At 42.5% G+C, this 24,632-nt stretch overlaps 1 protein-coding gene across 2 annotated transcripts in view; it reads right to left on the reverse strand.

Moving 5' to 3' along the window:
* Positions 1-24,632, reverse strand: part of utrn (utrophin) — a 173,805-nt gene that overhangs the window by 96,002 nt on the left and 53,171 nt on the right. For both annotated transcript variants that reach the window (XM_054618782.1, XM_054618781.1), the window contains 12 exons: positions 23,125-23,275; positions 22,183-22,358; positions 21,736-21,871; positions 21,107-21,256; positions 20,747-20,899; positions 20,566-20,667; positions 20,254-20,374; positions 19,545-19,762; positions 19,250-19,367; positions 18,826-19,031; positions 17,938-18,092; positions 17,470-17,659 (listed from right to left, as the gene is read on the reverse strand). In XM_054618782.1, the coding sequence (XP_054474757.1) occupies positions 17,470-17,659; positions 17,938-18,092; positions 18,826-19,031; positions 19,250-19,367; positions 19,545-19,762; positions 20,254-20,374; positions 20,566-20,667; positions 20,747-20,899; positions 21,107-21,256; positions 21,736-21,871; positions 22,183-22,358; positions 23,125-23,275 (1,876 nt within the window). The remainder of the gene's footprint in view (positions 1-17,469; positions 17,660-17,937; positions 18,093-18,825; positions 19,032-19,249; positions 19,368-19,544; positions 19,763-20,253; positions 20,375-20,565; positions 20,668-20,746; positions 20,900-21,106; positions 21,257-21,735; positions 21,872-22,182; positions 22,359-23,124; positions 23,276-24,632) is intronic.

Below are 24,632 nucleotides of genomic sequence, written 5' to 3' on the forward strand. Positions count from 1 at the left end.
TTCCTAAAAGTCTTTATCAAACCACTTGAGAAAGTAAAAAAACCAAATATTTAAGAAAACACTGGGGAAGTCCGTAAAGCTGCAAATAACTATAATACTTCAACTGATAGAAGCATTGAGATGAGGCTAAACAGAGTAAAAAAATAAATAGTCAGCTACATTCCCATAGAACGTACTTTAAGAATACAAATCAATTCAAATGTATCATCCTGTCAGAACGCTACTTCTGCTGATCTTGAGGCAGTAAGCTCCCCATACTGTCAACAAACGTTATAAAGTTGAGAAGAATTAATATCTTTGTAGTGCTAACAAGAATCTGAGTGGTACCACTGCTGAAGAGTTAGTTGGGAGTTCAGCTACGCTCCAAGGCACCAATTCATCTTCCTGCCAAACAGAGAGGAAGACAGATATACTGAGTAAATGAAGCCACTGTGACAAAAAGGGCCAAACTGTAGACTTTAGACTGGATGTAGTATTCGTTCGTTTTTTGCTGTATACGCATGAGAATAAATTTTAGTTGAGCACCATGGCTGCAAATGTGAAGCGTTTCAAAGTGGAGTGGGCTCGAGATAAAGGGGACGGGTGAGGTGACATTTAAAAGTGATATTATCTGAAAATCCAAGACTTAACAGTGTTTTTTTTCTTCATTGTATTCAGTTATTCATTTTGCACAATACTTGCAGGTGTTTCCATAGATACCCTCCTATGTCTTTGCACTTTTTTGTTGTTTGTTTGCAATGCATTTCTCGAATATGGCTTACAAATCGTGTAAAATACTTTGGGGATCAGAGTGACAACATTTTCAGGTAAGTTTATGTTTTTGTAAGCGGTGCTCTTTTCTTTGAAAGTGCCGCTCACTTTATCATTAGCCTGACATTCTTCTTTCATTTGAGTTACAACTTAAATGTAAGATATTGTGTAATGTCAGCAAACCTTACCTTTATCCGCACCACAATTTATAAATCTGAGGTGTTGTTATGATTGGCCAATAGGCACAACTGATAACTGATACTTCATGTTTTCCTCACTTTCAAGGGGTACTCCAAACTTTGAATAAAAACTGACAGCCCAGCTAATATACAGGCACAAAGGTTGAGGTTAAAGTGCAAGTAGTTCATGTAGTGAAGTACAGTAAAGGTGGTGTGTGAGTGAGTGTTTTATGACCCACATCCCCTCGGTGAGCGGGGAGCTCTCTCTGTGTGACGGGGGACATTTAGCAGCGATGTGTAAGGCCATCCAACCTGAGTTATGATCTCACACACAGACAGTGAGGAGTGAAACTAGACAGTCAGACACTAGTGATGTCACAGGGAAGGTCAACACGAGGAAGGAGAGAGCCAGATGGGTTCAGCATGCTTGTCGATTGTCCTGTCAATCATTTAGTTGCCATGGCACTGTCTGGCAGGGCAGGGCCTAAAATGGGCTATAAATAGAGCTGGGCAGGATGGAAAGAGGACAGAGGACAATTACGATACATCAGCCAGGGCTAGAGGTGTCTTCCTGGGAGCATGTGTGTGTGTGCTTGTGTGTGTGTGTGTGTGTGTGTGTGTGTGTGTGTGTGTGTGTGTGTGTGTGTGTGTGTGTGTGTGTGTGTGTGTGTGTGTGTTTTCCCAGAGTGGTTAGTAGTAATTAATGGTCTCTCTCCGGGATGAAAAACATCAATCCAAAATTAAATCTTGATGAACTACCACAAATCCACTACCCTAAGGGCAAACAGAACACACACAATTTGTGGCTCTGTCTTTGTGAGGAATAACTGAAACATGCTTTCTAAACACAAACCAAATTAACAAATTAACCTTAACCTTGACCCACTTCCTAATTATGACCCCAAACAGAGGAATAGTTCACACTTCATTTAAAATGATCTCAATTTGGAGGCTTCCCTTGATTTTACTATCGCTGTGAGAACATTGTGTCCTCATGAACACAGAACAAACACACGCAAACACACACAGACTGTCGGGTTTGGGTCAGAAACAGTCCAGACAACGGATCATGTCTTGGGTCTGTCTTGTTGTGTGACGCTTTGGGCTTGGGTTGGATTATTTTCAAATCTAATTCAATAAGAAAATTCTCTCTCTTTCACACCCTGACTCTGCAATTCGCTGTGTGTAATGTGTCTCAAGTGGATTAAAGATGCCCACTGGGAAGCAGGGAGCGGGACATAGCCGAGCCAATACGGTTGACCAGAAGAGGCCGGCACTTAAACCGTCTACGGTTGATTGTAAACTCCTACACTTAAAGAGCATCGCCATTGTGCCTGTACAAAGTTCTGTTCTGGATTTGAACTGTTTGGACCTTTGACAAGTTCAACTGAGAAAGACATTTTGAGTTTACCATCCACGTTTATCTGGCCGACTAGTAAATAATATATAGATCTAGTTGCTCTATGTATTGGTAAGGCAGATTATTTTCGGATCCTTTAGTGTTACACGCTGGTAGTTGACTAATATTTGTGTATGGCCACTTAACCTATTGCTTATTAACAAGTAGAAGTAATATATGTTTTGTGCCGGTTGCCAGACGTGCTACCTAATGAGTAGGTCTATTGCTATGTCAGTTTAGGTATTTTTATTTGTGAGAAAACCTTTCCAAAGCGGGCGTATAACTTTGTCACTGAAGCAGGCAGGTTCACTCAGGTCTTACCTGAGGTTCTCAAAACCCTCACACATAAATCTTTAGTTTTAGGAGTGAAAACAAAGCATCCTTTGTACTCTGAAAGATCGGTCAGTGTTACAGTAAAGGAAACACACACACACACACACACACACACACACACACACACACACACACACACACAACACACACACACACACACACACACACACACACACACACACACACACACACACACACACACACACACACACACACACACACATATTTGCCAGCTTTCCCTCAGTCTACTGTCTCCAGCATACAGGGTTCTTCAAGGGCACTTCGCAGTGAGTCTCTGAGAGATGATCTAATTACTGCCATTAGCAACATCTAATTGAAGCTTTAAAATTAAAAGATTTGCTCTGGTGCTAACTGTGCTAACCTATTTTAGGCTTTCAGAGAGAGAGAAAAACGCAAAAAAATTGGAAGAGAGAGAGAAAGCCGGACAGAGGGAAGGAGGGAGCATGCTTACTAGTCCATCAGAGATAATTACTTTTTTTCTCTGGGGATATCATTTGCCCCTTTAACCTCATAAACAACACACAGAGGCTATGAGAGGCAAAGGGGAGTGAAGCCCCTTCTCGGCCGTTTGAGCCTCCACCCCTCGTCACTAATTAACAATTGTTTTAATCCTCCTTTAATTCTGCAGACAATTGCACAATTTGTGTGAATGTTTGTGTGTGTGTGTGTGTGTGTGTGTGTGTGTGTGTGTGTGTGTGTGTGTGTGTGTGTGTGTGTGTGTGTGTGTGTGTGTTGCACTCTGAGGGTCCATCACACCGTTCACCAGATTAGCCCAGCTACTCTTCGCCAAGCGTCGCCCACAGCGACCAAAGGTAATTGCTTTTTAATTAAGCCCCGGTGCTAATCCCAATGATATTTAGCAGGCACGAACTGGCACGCGCACAAATTCACACACACAGACGCCGAAGAGGGCACAGAGACTAAAAAAGAGGAAGACATTCAACAAGACCTACCTGACTGTAAACTGCACACATGTGTAATAGGCTCTGTTGGCATTTCTCTTTTGTCTACAGTTGGGAAGCATGCAGTCGGTGAAAAGGAAGTCGTTGTAGTCGATGTACTGAAGCAATAAATGAATTTGCACCCCATGTCCCATCTGAGAATATGCGTTGGACTGAAAATGAGCACTTGGATTGATCCAGTGTGTGTGTGTGTATGGTGTGTGTGTGTATAGTGTGTGTGTGTGTGTGTGTGTGTGTGTGTGTGTGTGTGTAGTGTGTGTGTGTGTGTGTGTGTGTGTGTGTGTGTGTGTGTGTGTGTGTGTGTGTGTGTGTGTGTGTGTGTGTGTATGGTGTGTGTGTGTGTGAGATTGTCCCTCCGGTGACCCTCAAATCAACCCTGCAAACCTCAAAGATGGAAAAAGCAATTGTACACTTCTATCGACCATTTCTTCCTCTCTCTGGCTCTCATCTCCTCAGCCTCTTTCTTCCCATCTTCCCCATCCTTTCTCCGTCTCATATTCCCTCTTCCTCTTGCCACAATATCCCTCTTTTTTATTTTCTATCCTTCAACACTGTCATGGTCTGTCTTTCCTCACCTCAGTTTTTTCCCCAGAAAAAATAGGAACACCAGCCGTTTTCTTTTCAGTCATGACATGTTTTTCTTTCCTCTTCCTCTTCCTTTTTAACTCGACCTCCTTGCTTCCTTTTCGGGGGAAGTTAGACTCATCCCCTCCGGGTGATGAGTGAAAATATCCCTCTTTTCAGACATTTGGTAGATAACTATGAAATATGCTGAACTAATGAACACCCACACTTGCAGCCCTGTAGTGAATCTAATTTGATTCCTCGTCACGTCGAACAGCTCAGAATTCTCTTTGATGTCTTTGGTCCGATGTGTGAAGGTACAGCTCAAGCGAAGTTATAGCTTATGTTGGACTGTCTTTCACAAACATATTCGCTGCTCACACTGATCCTTTTCCTGTCATCTCTGATCCCTCTCTCAACTTCCCTGAATATCACACATTTGATGGAGCTGTCTCGTGTCTAATCTTTTAACCACGATGTGGGAAAAGGACATTCTGATGTGTCTTTTTAGTTTTACCAAAAGCTGCTTTGCACACAAACCATATGTCAACAGCAAGGACTCCTTTGGGCAAAGTTAAGATATTATACAATCTGCTTCTGACTACCCATCATATCAATTTGACTCTGGCTCCCTTTGCAGGCTGAACCCTCCTGCAGATTACAAACTATATATAGCACGATTTATCTTTAATCTCCCTGTGATATAGCAGTGGAAAACATTTTCAGCAACTCTTTGTTTTTGACGCACCACAGTATTTACCTCTGAGGGGACGCTCGCTGCTATCCGCCTCCTTAAACCAATTTTAGGCACAGTGTTATTTCCTTCAACACTGCACCTTCTCCTCTGCATTGTTTTTTCTGTTGCACTCCTTCATCTTTTTTTGCTTGTTTGATCCCCCAACTACCTTTAGGTTCTGCTTTTCTTTCAACTCTTTTCCTCTTCATTTAGGCCACTGACAGCCGCAAGTTAGGGTTCTGCCCATCACAGGAAACATGTAAACTGAAAGTGTGATTGAATTTTCAATGTTTCAATAAACAAGGTATTCAGAAGATACACTAAGTAAGGTGTTGTTTGATAAATTGTTGACGTATACCTTTATTTTATCAATAACTTGCAGATTTTAACATTAACTCATTCGTTCTAAAAGAGGCTGCTTCAGGCTATTTATGGCCACATGTACAGTACTCCAAAAAGCTCTATAGAAGCAAAACAGACACACAAACACAACCTGGAGATGTTAAGGCCAATCACCTATGATGTGTCAGTGGGCGTTTCTGTGAGTTTCATTGATGGAAAAACTGGCCCCGAAAAGATCTGACCCTGTATAATTAGATTTTGCTATGTCAGTGAAAGCATTTGATAAATTTGTCAGCAGCATGTAATGATCTGCTTCATAAGCGGGACATCAAGGCATGTTTAAGTAGCATGTAAGCCATCCGTCTAAGACTTGAGGAAGAGATGGGCAGAGGGGTTTAGCAGGACGGGAGGAAAAGAGGGAGAGCATGAATGATTTAGGAGTGGCATGCAAAGAGCAGATGACGGCATAAATGGAAAGAGGATGATATGAGCCAGAGCATATGCTAACTTAGTGGCTTACTGAGGGGTGGTATTAGGGAAATTGGAAGAAGACTGATAACAGAAGAGGAATACAACATTTAAAGAGTGGTGCATCACTTAAATGTGTCTTCCACAAAACAGAGGAATACAAAACTGTTTGGGCTAAGTGCACCACAGAAATAAAATGGAAAAACCACTGACACATAAATGGAACAAACTTATCTCTCAGCAATTGTGCCACTTCTTTTTAAAGAATTAATTACCCCTGACAGAAGAGGAAAAATGGCCAGAAGGTAGAAGAACACTAAAGAGAAAGACTAAGTGTTAAAGTAAAGGTGGGTAAACAGATCGGCAGGACGAATAAAGGAGAAAAGAGAAGGAAAGTAACAGGAAAGTAACGGGCAAAAGGAGGAAAGAAGAATAAGATTTCTAGTTCAAATCATCATGATAATAAATAGGTAAATACTTTTCTTATCATTACTCTGGCCCAACGGTATCGCTTGTGTGTGTGAGGCCGACTGAGTGTGCGGAGTGTGTTGGAGCGAGGATTACAAACCGTAATCACTCCTCCAATCTGAAACTGTGATGCTCGTCAGCAGGAGCTACAGACGCTCACATACTCACAGAGAAAAACACGATATGGACGGTGAGTCAGCACTGAGTTTGTGTGCTTACCATAGATATTGGCAGGGAGGTACACTGGCAGGGGTGCAGAGTCAGACCTTGTCCCTGTAGATTGATTGTCAGGCCAGGAATAGAAGGGGCAGCAAAGGGAAAAAATGATTTCACCCCTTGTTTTATTTCCCCCACTTAGGCTGCCCCCAGACCTGGTGTGGCAAACGGGGCGGGCGATGTAAGAGAAGGTAAGGAGGAAGGTAAGGAGACTTCAAGCGAGCAACATCACTGCCTCCTGCCGCTCACCGTCTCTAGGTCAATGTGTCCCCTTTTCTCTCTCTTTATATGTTATTATACATATAGTTTTACAGCAATTATGCTCCAGATGGAGAGATGATCATGACAGGCAGAAGAGATAAGAAAAAGGAAGGAAAAAATCTTGAGATGGAGTTGAATGCTATGTGGTATTTGCCTTTTGTCCACTGAGCATGCAGGACATTGTAATCTCTATCCTGTCTTAACTAGGTGGGATCCTGGCTGGAAGTCTGGGCCGGCCATAGATCATGATGTCAGGGGAGTCAGAGAGTCTTCCTGTACAGCTGGGTATTGAACTTCAGAACATTTACATTTAGTGCACACCTGAAATGTTACTGTAGCATCAAGTATAAAGTCAAGTACTCTACTGAAAGTTGGCATTAATGACTTTGTCTTGTTTAGATATTCTTCATGACTTTGACAATTTTACACTATCATAGTTCTTGTATGGCTTTGTAAAAGTGATTGAGAGCATGCAACTACCCCATAAACCACAAGTTGTTGTTTTTTCCACATTTCTGTTTGTATATCAAGCTCAACTTGCCAAAGGGTTGAATACAGTAGCCCACACTCTCTCAATGTAATGATTCATTATACTAAATAGTTATTATGATCATTATCCAATGAGTAAAAAATAATATTTTGTTTACTTAATCTAGCCACGAAAGCATCGCTTTAAAAACTTTACGCGTTTTGATGACGATATCTAACCAATACAGAGACGTTTAAAGCAATATTACTGCAACCATAATATAAGATAAAGATTAAAGATAAAGAGGTTTTTATTGTCATTGTAGTGATACAACGAAATTCCGTTTGTATAAACACAAATATAATTCTCCATGGATAGAACTGCGTCTGTCTCTTCCTTCTTTTCTCTCCATCCTGGCTACAATCTGCTGTTTCCCTGACCGTCGCATGTTGGCGGGCTTGTGGAAAGAGAGCTTCCAGCACCATTAAGTCCATCTGACGATAAACCACACATGCATTAGCAGGTTTAGTTTGCTGCTGCCTGAAAGTCACTAATGGAAGTGTGTGTGCAAAATCCATAGCTGTAGTGCACAAAGCCAACAAAGCCAATGCACACATGCAATACTGGCTCAATAAATGGGTTTACAGGATGATGGAGAGACAGAGTACAGAGAGAGAGAGAGAGAGAGAGAGAGAGAGAGAGAGAGAGAGAGAGAGAGAGAGAGAGAAGAGAAAGTTAGAGAGAGAGAGATTATATCTAATAATATAAAATATAGTTTATTGAGTATTCCATCTAATCCCAGGATGGCATTTGTCAATCACATGGCGAGTTTCTCCTCATCTCCTCCTAATCAAACGGTCACTTGCTAAAGGAATATCAATTGAGAACAGGAGAGCCGCTTAACTGGGCTGTATCCGTGATTTAAGTGCTATTTCCAATCACCACTAATGCCAATAGCAGGCCCATCTGCGGTGATTTACATGTAATGTTGATTGGGAGCAGAATCCCGTCTTCATTTTCCTTTATTGTCCCTGCTCTCCCCCAATATCGTCTTGATGAATTTAAATTATCTGCATTTATGAATCTGTTACCATATATTTCCCAAGACTGTGACTCATCACTCTGGCTAGCTGTGGAACAAGTAATGTGTGTGTGTGTGTGTGTGTGTGTGTGTGTGTGTGTGTGTGTGTGTGTGTGTGTGTGTGTGTATATACTTGTGGTTGAGTGAGTAAATGTGCATATGCATGTGTGTGTGTGTTGTGTGTGTTTGTTTAAGTGCAAGAGGGAGCAGAATGCATTGTGGGCATGTGTGACCCTACACTAAATTTGTCTAAGCATGCGTGAAACAAAAAATAAAACTGTGATTTGAGTGCGAGCCAGGCAACAGTGGGACGAGTATCTGGCTGCACCTGAGGCTCTAACTGCTAATGCTAACACTTGCTAATAACCCATAGGACCCCGCTGGGGCTCAAGGACGGGGAGGTCAGACAGCTGGGCTCCATGCCCAACGCCTGAGTCACCTGTACTGGGCTACCAGTGAGCCACAAGCAAAGGTGGATGGAGTGTGGAGACCAAAGGGCCAACATATTTGCCAGAAAAACAATAGGAAAGAGAAGGCATGACTACAATCTGTCATTGCTTTAGGGCTGTTTCTTAAGTGGGTTTTGGCTGGAAAACACACACACACACACACACACACACACACACACACACACACACACACACACACACACACACACACACACACACACACACACACACACACACACACACACACACACACACACACACACACACACACACACACACACACACACACACACACACACACACTAGGAGCCAATGCCACAGTAATGAGACTAGGAGGACACTCCTCAGGAGAGACGTGGGTCCTTCAGCCAATTCGCAGCGAGTGATTACACACAGAGAGAGACAGAGCAGGGCAACAGTGAGGAGAGGAGATGAGCTGCTGGTGCCTTCTGTATGCTTCAGTGTAAGCTAACCAGGCATGCTACTCAGAAGGGCTCTTAACATGTAAACTACTCATGTCACAAATTTGCATGCAAGCAAAGAAGCGAGAAAAAAAAAAATACCAAAAGTTAAGCAGAGGTGAAAAGAAATAATCAGGATAGTACAATGATTCATATATACATTTAAGGAATTTAGCTGGTGTCTTCAATGGTAGTGAGTGCGGTTCTGTGTGTGGCCTAAATACACCATAGGATCATACACATGCCGTGAGGAGCAGAACCATATAGCTGTAAAATACCGCTTATTGCCTACAAGCTCATTAAACATTATTGCTTTAAATTGGGAAAGTGGGAGGGGAAAAAAGCACAATTTAAGCACCAAATAATAGATGCAATTCTAAAAACTGTTAATGCTAAATGGCTTCTGCTTGCAAAGTCTGCAAAGTGCAGTATTATACATCAACCTAATGAGTGCTGTTAAAGGGGCACACAAACACCAAAAAGCTACCAGCGAAGCACATTAACAGAAAGAAAAAAAACAATTAGTTGGTTATGAGTCAGGAGACTTTATAAAGCTCCCCTCACTCATAGCCTGGTGAACTGGCTGGGTCACCCTGCTTTATCCTGCCAGTTGAGACGTAGTGAGGACCAATATGATGGCGGTCATTAAGTTTTAGAAGATAAGCTTGGCTTTGCAGCTTAATTGGACTGCCAAGAGTAAAATAAAGCCTGCGTGTACTATAAAACCTTCATGGCACAGAATGTTGACTTGCTCAGACAAATCAGCTGATGATTACTGATATGCTGATTTTCATGTACAGGATGGTATCAATACATTATGTTCCCATGGCGAATAAAGAACATTTAATCTGACGCTTTTCATAACTTCTCTCAAGTTATTTCTCTCAGTGGTTATGTGTCATTTTAATCAATAAAAGAGGGCCCTCCAGCTCATTTAAATACTCATTTAAAAATCATCATGAGTCAGACAACAGCCAGGTGGGCTGTTTTAGGACCAGCGCTGTCCTGAAGCAGAAAGAATGGCCAGACCCCAGAGGGTGAGCCCCGAGCAAATCCATCACGCAGAAGTCACTGTTCCAGTCTGGCAGCCAGTGAGAGCACCCCAGGGAGGCAGGACAAGCCCAGCATTACCGATTCCCCCAAGGGAAGGCCAAACGAAGCTGGAATGACTGATGCGACCCAGGGGAGGGTAATCGAGTGTGGAATGACTGATGCCTCCCACCGGTAGGGACGCAATCCAGGAAGGTCCAGCCTAAGGATGCTGAACGGAGCCAAGTAAGCGGGTTTACAAATTTAACAATGGAAGACAGAGCAGAGCAGGTGTTGAATGGGCAGATTCTGTACACATGCAGGGCTCGATGTTCTGATTTCACTTGTTTTTCTCCACAATTGGTTAAACAAGATACATAACTGAGAAGGATACAAATAACTGATGCCAAATTATTTGTTTATTGCTCTCACCCACACTCAATTCTCCCCAAGTCTTGGCCTTGTGCCATCTATCTAATCCATGCAATGTTTCCCTTTCTTTAGGAGACGTGAGAGGTAAACCAAGCCTATAAAATACAGTCAACAAAATTTACATAAATCACGCTTTGGCAAAAATACAAAGGAAAACGACAAACAACCAAACACATGCACATAGAAAAAAAGGGTGGAGCCCTAAAGAGCGATGGATTCATGGATTAAAGATGGATTAAGTCCAACCACCACATGTTTGTTTGAGCATGATTGTAGCTGGCATGTAATCAGAACCTGGTCTGATGCATTAGTCTCTCACACTGCCGAAATCTCAACAGCTGGTCCCCTCTGCCCTCTTACTGAGAGCAGGTCAATGTTGTGCAAGGCAAAAGAGACAGCAATGAAGATCAGCAATCAATAATGACTCCACCAACAGTGGTAGAAGAAATGACAACAAGTCCACCACACAGTAGTAATCGTTACCTCTGAGGTGAAATCAACAGAGCTGACCAACAGCTGTAACAGGTTGCAGCGTGTTACAGCTGACTTTGTTTTTTTCATCAAACATCAAGAACACAAGTTGTTGAACTCTTTTCAAATTAATTTTCCGTGTGTGATTTTAGCAAATTACTTTAATTAAGAGAGTTAATCGTTCATCACGGCCATTATAGAGTAAACTCCCTCATCAATCCTCTGACCACTGAGGAATTCAGGTCTCCTTTCAGTAATACTGTTTATATCCTGTCAGGATGCCTCTCGCAAACCACAAAGCCTTAAGACGATGCACTCACTCGAAAACAGTGCATACTCTGCTCCGCCTTGTTAGTTTGTTTATGCCTGAACCACTATAGAGTCAAAACTCACTTCAAAACTGACAATATACAAATATAAAGCACACACATACACAGACACCCGTGCACCCTCACAACAACAGGGTAACACCGTTGGAGTTCTTTATGCAGAAAAAGTGCGAAAAGCCCTCAAGTCAGTGGGGTATGTATGTATATATATATATAATATATATATATATCTATATATATATATAAAAATATATATATTTAAAACGACATACTGTAGAGGTGATAAACTCTGCAAAAGAACATCTCCTGGAACAGAATGTCTTGACAACCACATGACTCATGAATAAAAAGACTTAAAGTAAAGGAGAAACAGTGGATGTGGCTTAGATAGAGTACTTGGTGAGCCATTCCTTCGTGACATTTACTTTGAAAAAAAAAAATGTGCTGCAAAAACTTTGCGACTCTCTGCTAGGAGCCATACACAAACAGCCTTTACATTAGGAGACAGCCTTAAAAACAAATCCAAAAGCTTCAAGCTTTTGGATTTTTCACTCTGTGAAAAATGCTGTGAAAGTTTTGCGAGCAAAGTAAAAATGAATAAGTAAAAATCAACTGTTCACATGTTCAAACTTCAAACTCATTTCCATCCAATTAAGTGAAAGGAAAGGAAGAAAAAACGAAAACAGTAACTCTCAGTCCTCCAGTCGCTCTCTCTCCTGGAGTCCACGTACCTTGCAGAGTTTCTGGTAGCGCGGCGAGGAGATGGCCATCCTCTGGAGCCTGTGTAGGAAGACCACCACTTTCTGGAGGGAGGTCCGGACCATGGCCATCATCTTAAGACTGCTACAACTCTGCAGCAGCCTGCTCCTGGTCCGCATGCTAGCACTGCCCTACCCCGCTCATATTGTTCTCTCCCTCCTTCTCCCTCTCCCTCTCCCTAGCCAGCCGACCAGATCCCAGCCAAGCTGACGTGATGCGCACACACACACATGCACACAGAGAGAGAGAGAGAAAAAAACAACACACACACACACACACACAGTTGCAAGCGTACTCAGCTCAGCATGCCCCCATGTTTTGTCACATACACGCACACACTTAACACAGTGCGTGCAGCCTCAGTTATCTCTCTCTCTCTCTTTATAAACAGTCACTCTCCCACAGCTCTCAGCATGCACACACTCTGTCACACACACACAATGAAGCAGGCGAGCAGGACAAGACGAGACACTCACTTTCTCCTCCACGCGGACATTCACACGCGCAACCCGACTGCAGAGCCAGAAGAGAATCAAACAAATCACTTGTGACGGCAGAGTCGGAGGAGGGTGACGAAGAAGAAAAAGAAATGAAGAAGAAAAAGAACGAGAGGGGGGAAAAAAATGAATCAAGAGGGAGAGAAGAGTAGAAAGTGCCGGCAAGTGATGGGGGAGAGGAGAGAGGAAGGCACGAGTTGTGATGGGCGAGAAGAGAAGCTGATCGTACGCGGTTCACTTTTTACTGCCACTGATCCGGAGAGAGATGGAAAAGGGAGAGAGTACTCCTTCTGGATCACAGAAAGAGAGAGAGAGAGAGAGAGAGAGAGAGGGGAAGAAAATAAGGAGAGAGCGGGATCAAAAGCAGCAGTGTAAGGGAGGACTAACGCTGCCTCTGCCGCGAAGGTAGAATGACATTACGCAAGACAACCAACGGATCAATGAGCGAGAGCCGGGCAAAGAGAGAAAGCAAAGGAGAGAGAGAGAGAGAGCAACAGTGAGAGAGGGAGGCTGATCGAGAACTCGGTGCACAAATGAGATGCGCACACACACACACACACACACACACAATAGAGTTACGGAGAGGGAGGAGTTATTTCTACCGCCCAGGGTTCCTGGAAGTAAATGTCCCATTCATTTTCTGCCTTGGCAATTCTGCCTTAGTGGCTGACAGCTGGAGCACGTCCACAGCTCGGATGGTGGAATCATGAGGGCAAAAGCTGAGTAACAAGAAAAAAAATCGGTTTCTTTGATAAAAAGTAGAAATATCAAACCTGTGAACTTAAGAAGAGTCCACAAAGAGCATTTGGGAAACATCCAATTAGAGAGCTTAGATGTATGATGTTTGTGCCACTAATGCTGGACCTTCAGATTAAGGGTCAACTCTGGATGAATTCAGCGACAACAAAGTATTTTTAATTAGCGCCTCTGACTGGCCTCTTCTCCATTTTGGCAGCTGAGGCTGATGGTTATCGTAGTGTTTAAAGCCATTAGCCTTTCCAAACATGATTTCTCACAAAGTTTAAAGCTTTTATTTGCATCTCACTTTCATTCAATTATTTAAAACAGATGGCTAAAGTATACATCTACAGTATCATGTCATAATCTGAAATACTTGTTTGTTTCCATGTTGACAAGCACTGAGAGTATTATTAAAATCGGAAAAAAATATATATTTCAGACACTAGCAGCTCCTCCTACATTGATATGGTATGTTGTGCGTGTGGGGTAGAGAGAGAGAGCACATTTGTTTGTTATGTGTTGTGCTTGTGTGGCCCAAATGCAGCTTTCAAAAGATTCACTGAGAGGAAAAGAGTGAGGCCTGAGTGGAGAACTGCAGATAAAACATGATGAAAAAGAAAAGTGGGAGGGAAAACAGAGCAGCAGGAGAGAAGGTAGGAGGGCAAGGGCACGAGAAGATAAGGGGCTTTTAAGCATCTTTTATCGATGCAGAAAAACTGTTTAATCTGTCGATAATAAATCTGTTAGAAGCACACAAGTACTGGAGAGATGACATCAAGAGACAAAGAGGCAGAAGAAGAAACAGAGAGCCACGTAGAGAAAGAGATCAGTGAACAATCAGCAGAGATTAACATGAAGCAGCCACTCAGCTCCCGCAGAGCCACTGACCACACAGCGTTACACTCACTGGGTATGTTAAACCTATTCATGTTGCCTAGGACTCCTTCTCTTGACTTTTATTTGAAGTGCTGCTGAAAAAAAACCCTCTTCTCTTTCTCCCAACCAGGGGCATCTATTTAAAGTGAGGATAAAAACATCTGTATTGCCCAACAGCAGCCTGCTACACACCGACGCTCCCCATAACTATGACTCATGCATTTCAAATGAGCACAAACTGACACACATACACAAATGGCGCTTTCAGTGTAGCACAACGGGATGCATTACAGCACTTGGTCTCTGCTTGCCTTGTCTCTTTATACAGATGAAGGGAGACTCCGAGGCGGAGGGGAGAAATAAACAAATTCCTTTAAACCAACATGCAGCTTACCTGCGCAGCCAGCTAGAGTAATCATCATTTACCGACCGGCTTGTACACACACACACACACACACACACACACACACACACACACACACACACACACAACACTGGCGGGTCACACACACACACACACACACTAGGAGAGGGTATCATGATGAGCTTACTGAGAGGCTCTGTTTAGTTAAGGTTTAACTGGCTACAGCGTCCACTCCAATCATTCCACAAAGTATCAACTGTGCTTGACAGGCTCAGTTTTAAATGGCACTGACACAGGTCTCCTATAGGAAGTCGTAGGGGGCATGTATGTCTCCGCGGCTCACATTGCTGTGGTCAACACACACGCCTGCGTACATTTCTAAAGCCTACAGCAAGAGATTTTTAAGATGAGTGTGATAAAAGCAGCTCTTCCAGCTATGTGCACCTTTGCACTTCTTCTGCTGATGCCATTATTGCAAGGCCTTCCACCATGTGTGGCCAGCGAGGTGTGGTGTGATGGGGGGACATATAAGATATAACACACATACAGGCTCCAGTAAGAGTTAGGACATATGATTTTATGTACTATGAAGAAAATTTGCCAGAGGTAACTATCCTTTTTATAACTCCGGTTGTAGCGCACCATTGCAGACAATGTTGGAAATTAATGAGCAGGACTGCTTTATGACCAAATTGGATTAACACATAATTTGCTCAATCACACTTCCAGTAAATAAACTATAACATTGTACTACACATGCAATTTAAAAATTGCATGTACTTAAATAAAGGATTTTATCCATATTGCCCACCTGTAACTCCAATGACAAGAATATAAAACAGTATGACAGTAAAGTACTTTGAAGCATCTTAAAAATGTGTTTTAAGTTTATATATTTTGGGAAATATAAGTATTCACTTTTATGGCTGAAAGTTGAAGGGAAGGTTGATAGCACTTTTATGTTCTTACATGTACAGTAAATAGTGGCAAGAGCCAATAGGTGGTTCATTTAGCTTAGCTTAGCTTAGCATAAAGAGTGGATAGCAGAGGGAAACAGATAGTGTGGCTCTTACAGAAGAGGACTATAAACCTTCTCATCTATATATCTACAGGTGATCATTGAGTACCACAGTTTATTTCTAACAGAAGTTGGTGAATCCTGTGGTCCAGTCCATCATGAGTGAATTGTTCAATATCCATTAAGCCTCAAAATTTTCAGGAAATTCCAGTTAATGTGCCACATTTGTATTTGTCACTGCTCCTGAAACGACTCACCAACTGTAAGTTTAATATGACAACAGCAGTCTGAATGATAGTGGCTTGTGGCCAAATATTGTGATTAAAGAATCCCGACACTCGACGGTGGCAGAGCAATCACGGTGAGTTAATAAAAAGGTTGCGGAGACAACTCTCCAGGTCAGCACACATCCTCTGAGGCACTAAGGTTGTTTTATTGTTCCACTTTCTACACATGAGTGCCATCCATAAATCTGGACTCCAACTGAGACAGAGCGATGGAAACGAGAGGGAAAAAAATGACAACAAAAATAAAAAAAGGTAACGCGTTGATCAACTCAATATGATCTGATATTTTAATGTGGCAGTATTTCTAAAGATGTTGGCCTCAGACTGTTGCGTAAATTACATTTCAGTTGGATTACTTTACCCATATTTAACACACACTTGACCTTTGAGATGACTTTTACAGACTTTCTAGGAATAAAATGTAATTGTATAAAGAAAGTGTCCTTTTAGAACTTTGAAAGGGCTTAAAATGATTGATCATGTTCGACACAAATATAGATCACTGTAACGGACAGATGAACGTGATAATAATATCTTTTTTTTTTGGTCAGAGTTGCATTAGACCAAATCCAGCCAGGATTTTACAATGAGCTGCAAAAGTCCCTTAGCCTTCCATCAATACCAAATTAATGAATCCTCGGAAATCTCTGTGGCCATTCATGCAGTGATTCAGTGTCATTTTTCTCTATAACCTTGGCCTGCTTTTAACTAATTGGACACTGGAAACGGGAATGATAGAACTGTGACATTCAAGACAATGAAACCCAAAAAATGTTCTTGGCCTTAAGCTTTCGGCCTCTTAAAGATGTACGACACTGCAGCAATTTCTCAGGGACAAGGAGTTTATCCAAAGACCAAGAGGAAGCTTGGATACACACACATAGATCAATTCTTTGACAATGTCTGAAAACGAGGTTGTGCAAATGACAGCCCCTCAGTGTACGATCCAAAAGAGACGATGACACGACTGACAGGGGCAGAATTTAAAAAAAAAGAATATTAGTACACGTTTTATCTGTTGAAAGGGTGAGGTGGAGCGATTTGGGGATTAAAACGTTACATAAAGCATAAGACGATGTGTGTCAACAGATCCCCGAAGGAAGGCCTGGGTAAATGACAAGCTGGTGAGAGGAAGCCCGAGCACACACACAATGAATTCCTAAGCAGCGTTGGACAAGAGGATCAATGAGCAGCACTCAATGCATACAAGCACTCACACGCCCTCTGTGTGCCCCCTCATTCACACACCTTAAACCAGCCACTGACACACACACCTCTGCCTCAGTCCTACTGGTGAAGGATGCGCTAATGGAGGATGACACTGAGATAATAGGCTAGCACCTGTGCATGGATTCCACACACACACACACACACACACACACACACACACACACACACACACACACACACACACACACACACACACACACACACACACACACACACACACACACACACACACAGAGAGAGAGAGAGAGAGAGTTTCTCTATCTGTTTATAGCCCTACCTCCAGTTGTCGCCTCAGCTCTTTCACATGGGCGGAGTCCTGCGACAGGTCTTCCCTCTGGGAGGCGTCGGCCAGAACGTTGACTGTGGTCTCTGCCTCCTGGAGCCATTTGAGGAAGGACTCCAGCTCCCTGAGAGACATCTGCAGGCCCTTCAGCTCGCTGTCCAGATGGGCGTGGCGGTCACTTGCCCTGCATATCAATAACGATGAGTCAAATACCTGACTTCACATGCAAAAAGATTTATCAGTTTGACTACCGTAGCAAGTAGTGCATGATTAAATACTTGCAGCCCCTCATGTGACACAATACAACTGTAAGTACAGGTAAACAGGTGAGTGAGTGAGTGTGTGTGTGTGTGTGTGTGTGTGTGTGTGTGTGTGTGTGTGTGTGTGTGTGTGTGTGTGTGTGTGTGTGTGTGTGTGTGTGTGTGTGTGTGTGTGTGTGTGTGTGTGTGTGTGTGTGTGCACCTGTTATTGATGCTGTTCCAGGCAGCGTTGTGCTTATCTGTGACCTCTTTGATCCTCCTGGTGTCGTCAATAGAATACTCCCGCAAAAGATGATTGGACAGCTCGTTGAAGGCCACAACTGTAGCTTGGCCTCTGCCCAGGTCTTGGAGGAACGCCTATGAATCAACACGGTGGCATTAGGATCATCATGACTAGAAAATGTGACAAATGTGACTCAACAATTATGTGTCACTGTGAGGGGCCCTGCTGGCACAGCCTTTTTTGGCCTGGTATCAGCTTTATTAATGACCTATTCTTTAAACTTTATAAAATCAAATTAAACCTCAGGCACTAAAATCACAAAGACATTTGTTATTCCACTGCTCAGCAATCTGACATTGTTATTTTAACCTTTACTTAATCAAGCAGGTTACATAAGACCCAGCTGTTATTCATAAGGCCATATCATTATTTCAAATTTAGAATGAGCAAAAAGTCATCCATATTTGACCCCCAGGCTCCTGTTCTTTTAACAAAAAGGTACACTTCACTATTTTAAACGGACAATTACTCATCATTACAAAACCACACAAAGCAGGCGTAGATAGCTGTGTGTCTGACTTGCTGGATTCTATTAAACTCAGTTGCCCCCCAGTGTTTGGTTCCAGTAATGCGTCGAACATGAGGCAGAATTTGTTTCCAGAAACTCTCGGACAAGTCATCATCTCACATTAAAATGATGGATTATGTGGTGTGCGGATGTTATTAAGGTTCAAAGTGATACTGCAGAGAGGAGATTTATGCATTCCCACCTTGCACAGACTTATACAGTCGTTAAAGGACCTCTAATACTTCTATTGAAGTAAAGTGAGCAGACAAATTCCCTTGAGTATATTTCCAGTCCCTAACCTTGTTGTCAGCAAGCTGTTTAGTCAGGGGATCGCTGGACTGCTGAAGAAGGTTGTGGAAACGTCCTTCGTGGTGCCCAATTAGAGCGTTCACCTCCTTCCTCTGCTCCTCCCACTGGTTGCTGTGGCCAATCATGTTATCCAGCTGCTGGAGCCGTGCCTCGACACCATGCTGAGTGCTGTCCCACTGGCTGCGTACCTTCTCCACTTGAGACAGAGACAGATGCAGTCACAAAAACAGAAAGTAACAACACCACCATTAAAACAACACATTTTTGATTAAAGAGCAGAAATTCAAATGTTTTTAGATAGACTAAAGCTGTAAGAAATAAAAACAGTGCACATTTTTTAAAAATTACAAAAAAACAACATTGTTTTTGTTGTCTTTGGAGCAGGTCAAGTGTTTTAAACTGCTTTCTACATACGTTTCTCAGTTATGGATGTGCGAACGTCCAGATTAGAGGTCTTGTTCTTAATGTTCTGTGCCAGGGTGAAAATGTCCTCGAGCTGGGGGTGACGCTGCTCCAGGTCACTCTTTGTCACCTGCCAAGGACAAGGCACAAAGACACGAACTGTCACACAAAGTGTATAGCTCCTAGGATCGTATTTGACAGTTCAGTTTTTACAAAAAACATGTGCTTTGTTCCATTAAAAAATGTTCATAACACAAACGCATCAACAACTTTTTTCAGTCCGTCCTCTCTGCTCCCCATTTCTCACCTGAAGACGTCCCATCGTCGTCCTGATCTCATCCGTGTCCCCGACAGTGACAATATTAGACTTTAGCATCTGTGTGATTAGGAGAAGCCAGTCCGCCAGTTCGGTGGCTGTCTCGTTGAGGTCGGTGGGCGCCACGGTGTCTGGTGTGTGCGGGGTTTGGTGGTGAGGGTCCTCGCTAACCAGGCTGGCCATCTGCACGGCTGAGGGGACAGAAGACACTGGAGCAGGGGAGAAAAAAAAGGCAGGTAATGTTGACATATAGAGCTTCTTTATAAGGAAATGATGCAATGAACATTGAAGATGTTAGAGCGGGAGAGGAGGTGCTGCTGTCAAATAGCTCTCAGGGGATTGGGGCATCACACTAAATCATGATGAATGAGGCATCAGGGTTTGTTTTAGTGTTCCACGAGCAGGACTTTGTTGCTCCCCTCTTATTTGTTATTTTATCCTGCATTTTCATGCACCAGATTAAGCCGAGCCTATAATGAATTTCAAATCCGCCACCTGAGTACTTATAACCTCTAATACGAGTTCATGTTTGTCGCATACTGTTAATGATCCAATATCTCATTTTCCCTGACTCATTAAAGGCTCAATACATCATTGGGACTGTGTTACATTTTTACATTTTTACCACTGATGATTTATAAAACATAGAGAGAGGGATACAGAAATGAGTTCAAACAAGTGCAATCCTAGATATCTTTACCAAGCTGCTGGTGCTGGACGACATGTTGGTGCGGTGTCCATGGCGAGACGGGTGGCTGGAGAGATTCCCTCAGCCGACAATCCAGAGCTTTCCAGTCACCTGCCAGCTGCTCTACCTCACTCTATAATCATGAATCCATAGAGGGGAATGTATAATTAATTAATTAATTAATAAAGTATCAGCTATAGGAAACCGAGTGCATCAGCTTTTAATAGGACAGCCAATTAAACTTTTAACAAGCAATTTGGCATAATTATATTTAACAATTAGCAGTATGTCGTTATTAATTCATATTGCTATGGAAACTGGGACCTTTTCCTGAGGCAGCAGCTGCTGTTGTCTCTGTAGCTCTATAGAATGAGCCAACAGGTCCTCCAGGTCCTTCTTCCTGTCCTTCATGGAGGTCTCAAGAGCCTACAACAGATGACAATTCATTTTAGGTACAACATTTTGTGTGGTGTCTTGGTTCTTGTGATGTGTTCAGACGATCTACCTGTGCTTGAACAGGGCTCAGGCCTCTGGTTATGATTGTCTGGTGTGTGACGACGACCCAGTCAGTGAGTCTGTTCATCCTGTCCTGGAACTGGGCGTGACTTTGCAGGTTGGTCTCCACCTCCCCAATTTTTTCCAACAACTCATGGGTCACCTGCATGAGTAAAAGTAGGAGGAAAGAATGTCAAAGGGCAAATTAAGAACACATGAAGGACAGGACGAGTTGCAGCTGTCGCAATGTGGTAAAACATGGTAAATATAACAGTATTACAATGTTTACAGTATATTGTGGTTTCACCTTTCACTCAATACAAAAACTTGGAAGACGAGGAAGAATGATAAACTAATAAAAAGTTTGCACCTTGCTCCAGTTGAGATTGATGGCTCTCAGTTTGCCAACATGCTGGTCTCTGATCTGAGGGCTCAAATTCGGACTGGCCAGGATCTGAGGAGCGTGCTTGTTAACCCATCCGAGACGTTCATTCTGTGTATCCATTTCCTCGGCAAGGACCTGCAAGGGAAAAAGCACTGACCCTTAAATCCATAAAAACTGATTTGTTGATGACATAAATACAGAAATCAAGAAGTAACACTGTGAAGGCCAGCAGAAGAACATAGAGTTGTTCCATAAAGACACATAACATCTTTCACTGTACTTTTCGCATGCGTCTCCACTGTCCACAGAGGAAAAGTCTGGCTGAGGATATTGTGAAGACTGAAAACACAGTGATTGTATTTTCTTCAACAAAACTGTGTTGTTCAAATCAAGAGTGGTGAGTAAAGTCTCTGTTTGTTTACTGGGTTTGACAGGTTTTGCTTATGATTGAGATACAGAGAGCAACTTGTGGGTACAGGGGAAAAGAACAAAGGAAAAAAACAATCAGAGCTGGTCATAAAAATAGCTGAATCTTCCAGCTCTGGAGCAGAAATAGAAATCCCTGCACTCCCAATGAATCACACCACCATGAGCATGTTTGGGCCTTGCTGTACCTTCAGTTCTCTGAGGTTTCTCTCAGTGGCAGTGACGGGTAAGAAACAGACAGCGTTTTCTGCCTGCTCCAACCATATAGCCAGCACCTCGCGTCTCCTCACCAGTTCTGACAGGGCCGGGTCTCCTCCAGCCAGCCTGCAAACACACACACACACTTATTATGTACTCAGATTAGGATCTCCATTCCTAAAATTGACATGTAAATTACTGTTATAGACTGACTGGCCACACTGCTAATGTTAATCTGCCAAACACTGATAAAGAAACAAAGACTGTCTGTGATGGAGAGAGACCTCTGTGCTACATGAAGTGTAAAACCAAATATTATATAGTCAAGACACAGATATTTATCATATGTGTAAAAATCCATATTTGACCCGATCCTCTTAATCTTTTCGATACATAGGGGGCGTAACATCGTGTGTGTTTTCCCAAGTATACATTACCTGCGCTGTCTGTCAAGGACTTGGCGGTTGACGGCTCTCCACCGCTGACCGAGGGTGTCGAGCTTCTCCTCAAGCAGGGATCCGTCAGGGGATGACAGCTGCCCAATTATCTGCTCCCCAGTTCGGGTCAGTTCAGCCAGGACGGGCTGGTGGCTGACAAGACCTTCCTCCAGCTCCTAAAATACGTATAAAAGAAAGAAAGAGAGCATGAGCGCAAAAAAAAGGTGGAATCGGGGATCAATCAAGGAGCATAAACCGATTCACTCAGGTCCAAATCCCCAGCTCAAGTCGGTCTCATCCAAGCAAATCTCTGATTGACACAGAGGCATGATTTGTGGCACATCAAGATTTAAGCTGCTAAATCTCTGCTTCCACCGAGAGAGATTTAACTTGCCAAGACGGACCCGTAAAGCAGGGTGAGCGATTGTGAAGTCCGCTAATGGGCGAGTCAGCTAATTGATTTCTCAATTCCCATCCACTTGATCCCTCGCATCAATCTAGACGACTGTGAAAACATGTAAAAGAGCTAGACAGATGGAGTGTAGCTTGAACTATGCAAATCACACCGATAAAGGTGTTAATGGCAATAGTGCTGTCAGCGATAATGCAGCCGCTTCAGAGAAACTAATACCCCTTTTGAAATTAAATTACTGCTTTCAAATCAAAGAACCCTGGGAAGGTAATAATCTTGCTTTTGGCTTGTAAGCATACTGTATGGTATATTGCTAGCTATATTTGACTTTTTTGTGTTATAATGACAAAGGTGGAATACCATGAAAGTTTTCTATAATGACATAAAAATGTGTAAAAACATATGATATTATGCACTTAGTGAGACTTACACAGGTCTTTTGGTACAGTTACATGTAAATTCTGGCAGTCACACACACTTGCACAAAACACATATTCAGACTTTCACGTGCTGCATCACTCTCCACTGACCTCTTGGTGTTGTCGTGCGTAGTTCAAGTCCAGCTGTCCATCGGGGCCAACGCTCTCTGACAGCTGTATCTCTGTATCAGTCAGCCACTGGTTCAGGTCATTCATGTCACAGTGGAACTGCCTCCACTCCTCTACAGCACGGTCAAAACTTCTGCAGCAGAACAGAGAAACACACACACCAGGACTTAGTTGAGTATGTTTTACATTTAAAAGTTGTAAAGAATCTTTTTAAGTTAAACTTTAAAAGTGGAAGGACTGATATTGGGGAAAGAAACTAACTTCACCTGTTACATATATCTATAGTGGAAATATGTAACAGGGAATCTGACAAACAAAGGGTCAGTGTGTAAGACTTGGTGGCATCTAGTGTGTGGTTGCAGATCGCAACAAATGGAATAAACCTTTGCTCATCTTTCGAAAAATGGCGTTAACGTGAGCCACCAGGTGAAAAACCATGGTAACCCCTTTTGCTTCGCTCAGAGACCATCCTTACCATAATTACACTACTCAAAAAGCAAATTCTATTTCTGATAATGGATCCCTCGAAATGCTACAAACTTAAAGGAAATCTCAAAAAAGAAATGCTAAACATATAGCAAACATTTGTCTGACTAAACATCCAACACACAAAATAATCTTTTTCTAAATATATATTTTTTTCAATCTACTTCATTTTGAGGATTCTGGCTTTGATTGCTCCTAAATAAAAAGTATTTTCTTTACTTCTTTGCTCTTGTTTTGGAGCAAGTGGGCTTAAATATAATGGGATGAGAGATTAATGAATTCTAGTCTCTTATGGTACAATTCTGTTTACCCCTGGGAAAATTCTCGGTTTATGATAAGAAATAATGACACAGTTGACCTCTATTAAACACCAGAAAATGTCACGACAATCAGCAACCTCTGACAGCACAGGAAAGTTCACAGAGATTCTATTGAATAAATCAGCATAGACAGGCCGATTACTTAAAATGCCTAATATAAAAAACAAATCTTTATCTCATTGATGGTCTGCATGAGGGCTATTTCCTCTTACAGCACCGCTTGGAGCACAACAAATCTGATGAGAGAGACAAGGTGAGGAAATTTGTTTTGGATGGGCAATTTTACAAAATACACTCCATTCTTTTGATTTTTAATGATGCCCAAAGGTTATTGTGATTACAGACAGAGTGCTTTAGCATTTGTGGGCACTCTTCAGAGTTAGCTTACTAGTTAATTCTAGCATTTGCACATTCTGTGCTCAGCAACTGAAGACTGTGTACGCCAAAGGAATTGTGTTGATTGTAGTCAAGGTCACCCAGTGTGTGTGTGTGTGTGTGTGTGTGTGTGTGTGTGTGTGTGTGTGTGTGTGTGTGTGTGTGTGTGTGTGTGTGTGTGTCAGTAAGTGAATGAGTGAGTGAAAATCTGAATAGGCATGAGATTGTTTATGCCCGAGGAACTGTTTTGATAGTAATCAAGGTCAGTGTGTGTGTCTGGCGAGCTTGATTGTGTGTCTTGGTCTATCT

Source organism: Anoplopoma fimbria, chromosome 18 (assembly GCF_027596085.1).
Source record: "Anoplopoma fimbria isolate UVic2021 breed Golden Eagle Sablefish chromosome 18, Afim_UVic_2022, whole genome shotgun sequence".
Classification (NCBI taxonomy): Eukaryota; Metazoa; Chordata; class Actinopteri; order Perciformes; family Anoplopomatidae; genus Anoplopoma; species Anoplopoma fimbria.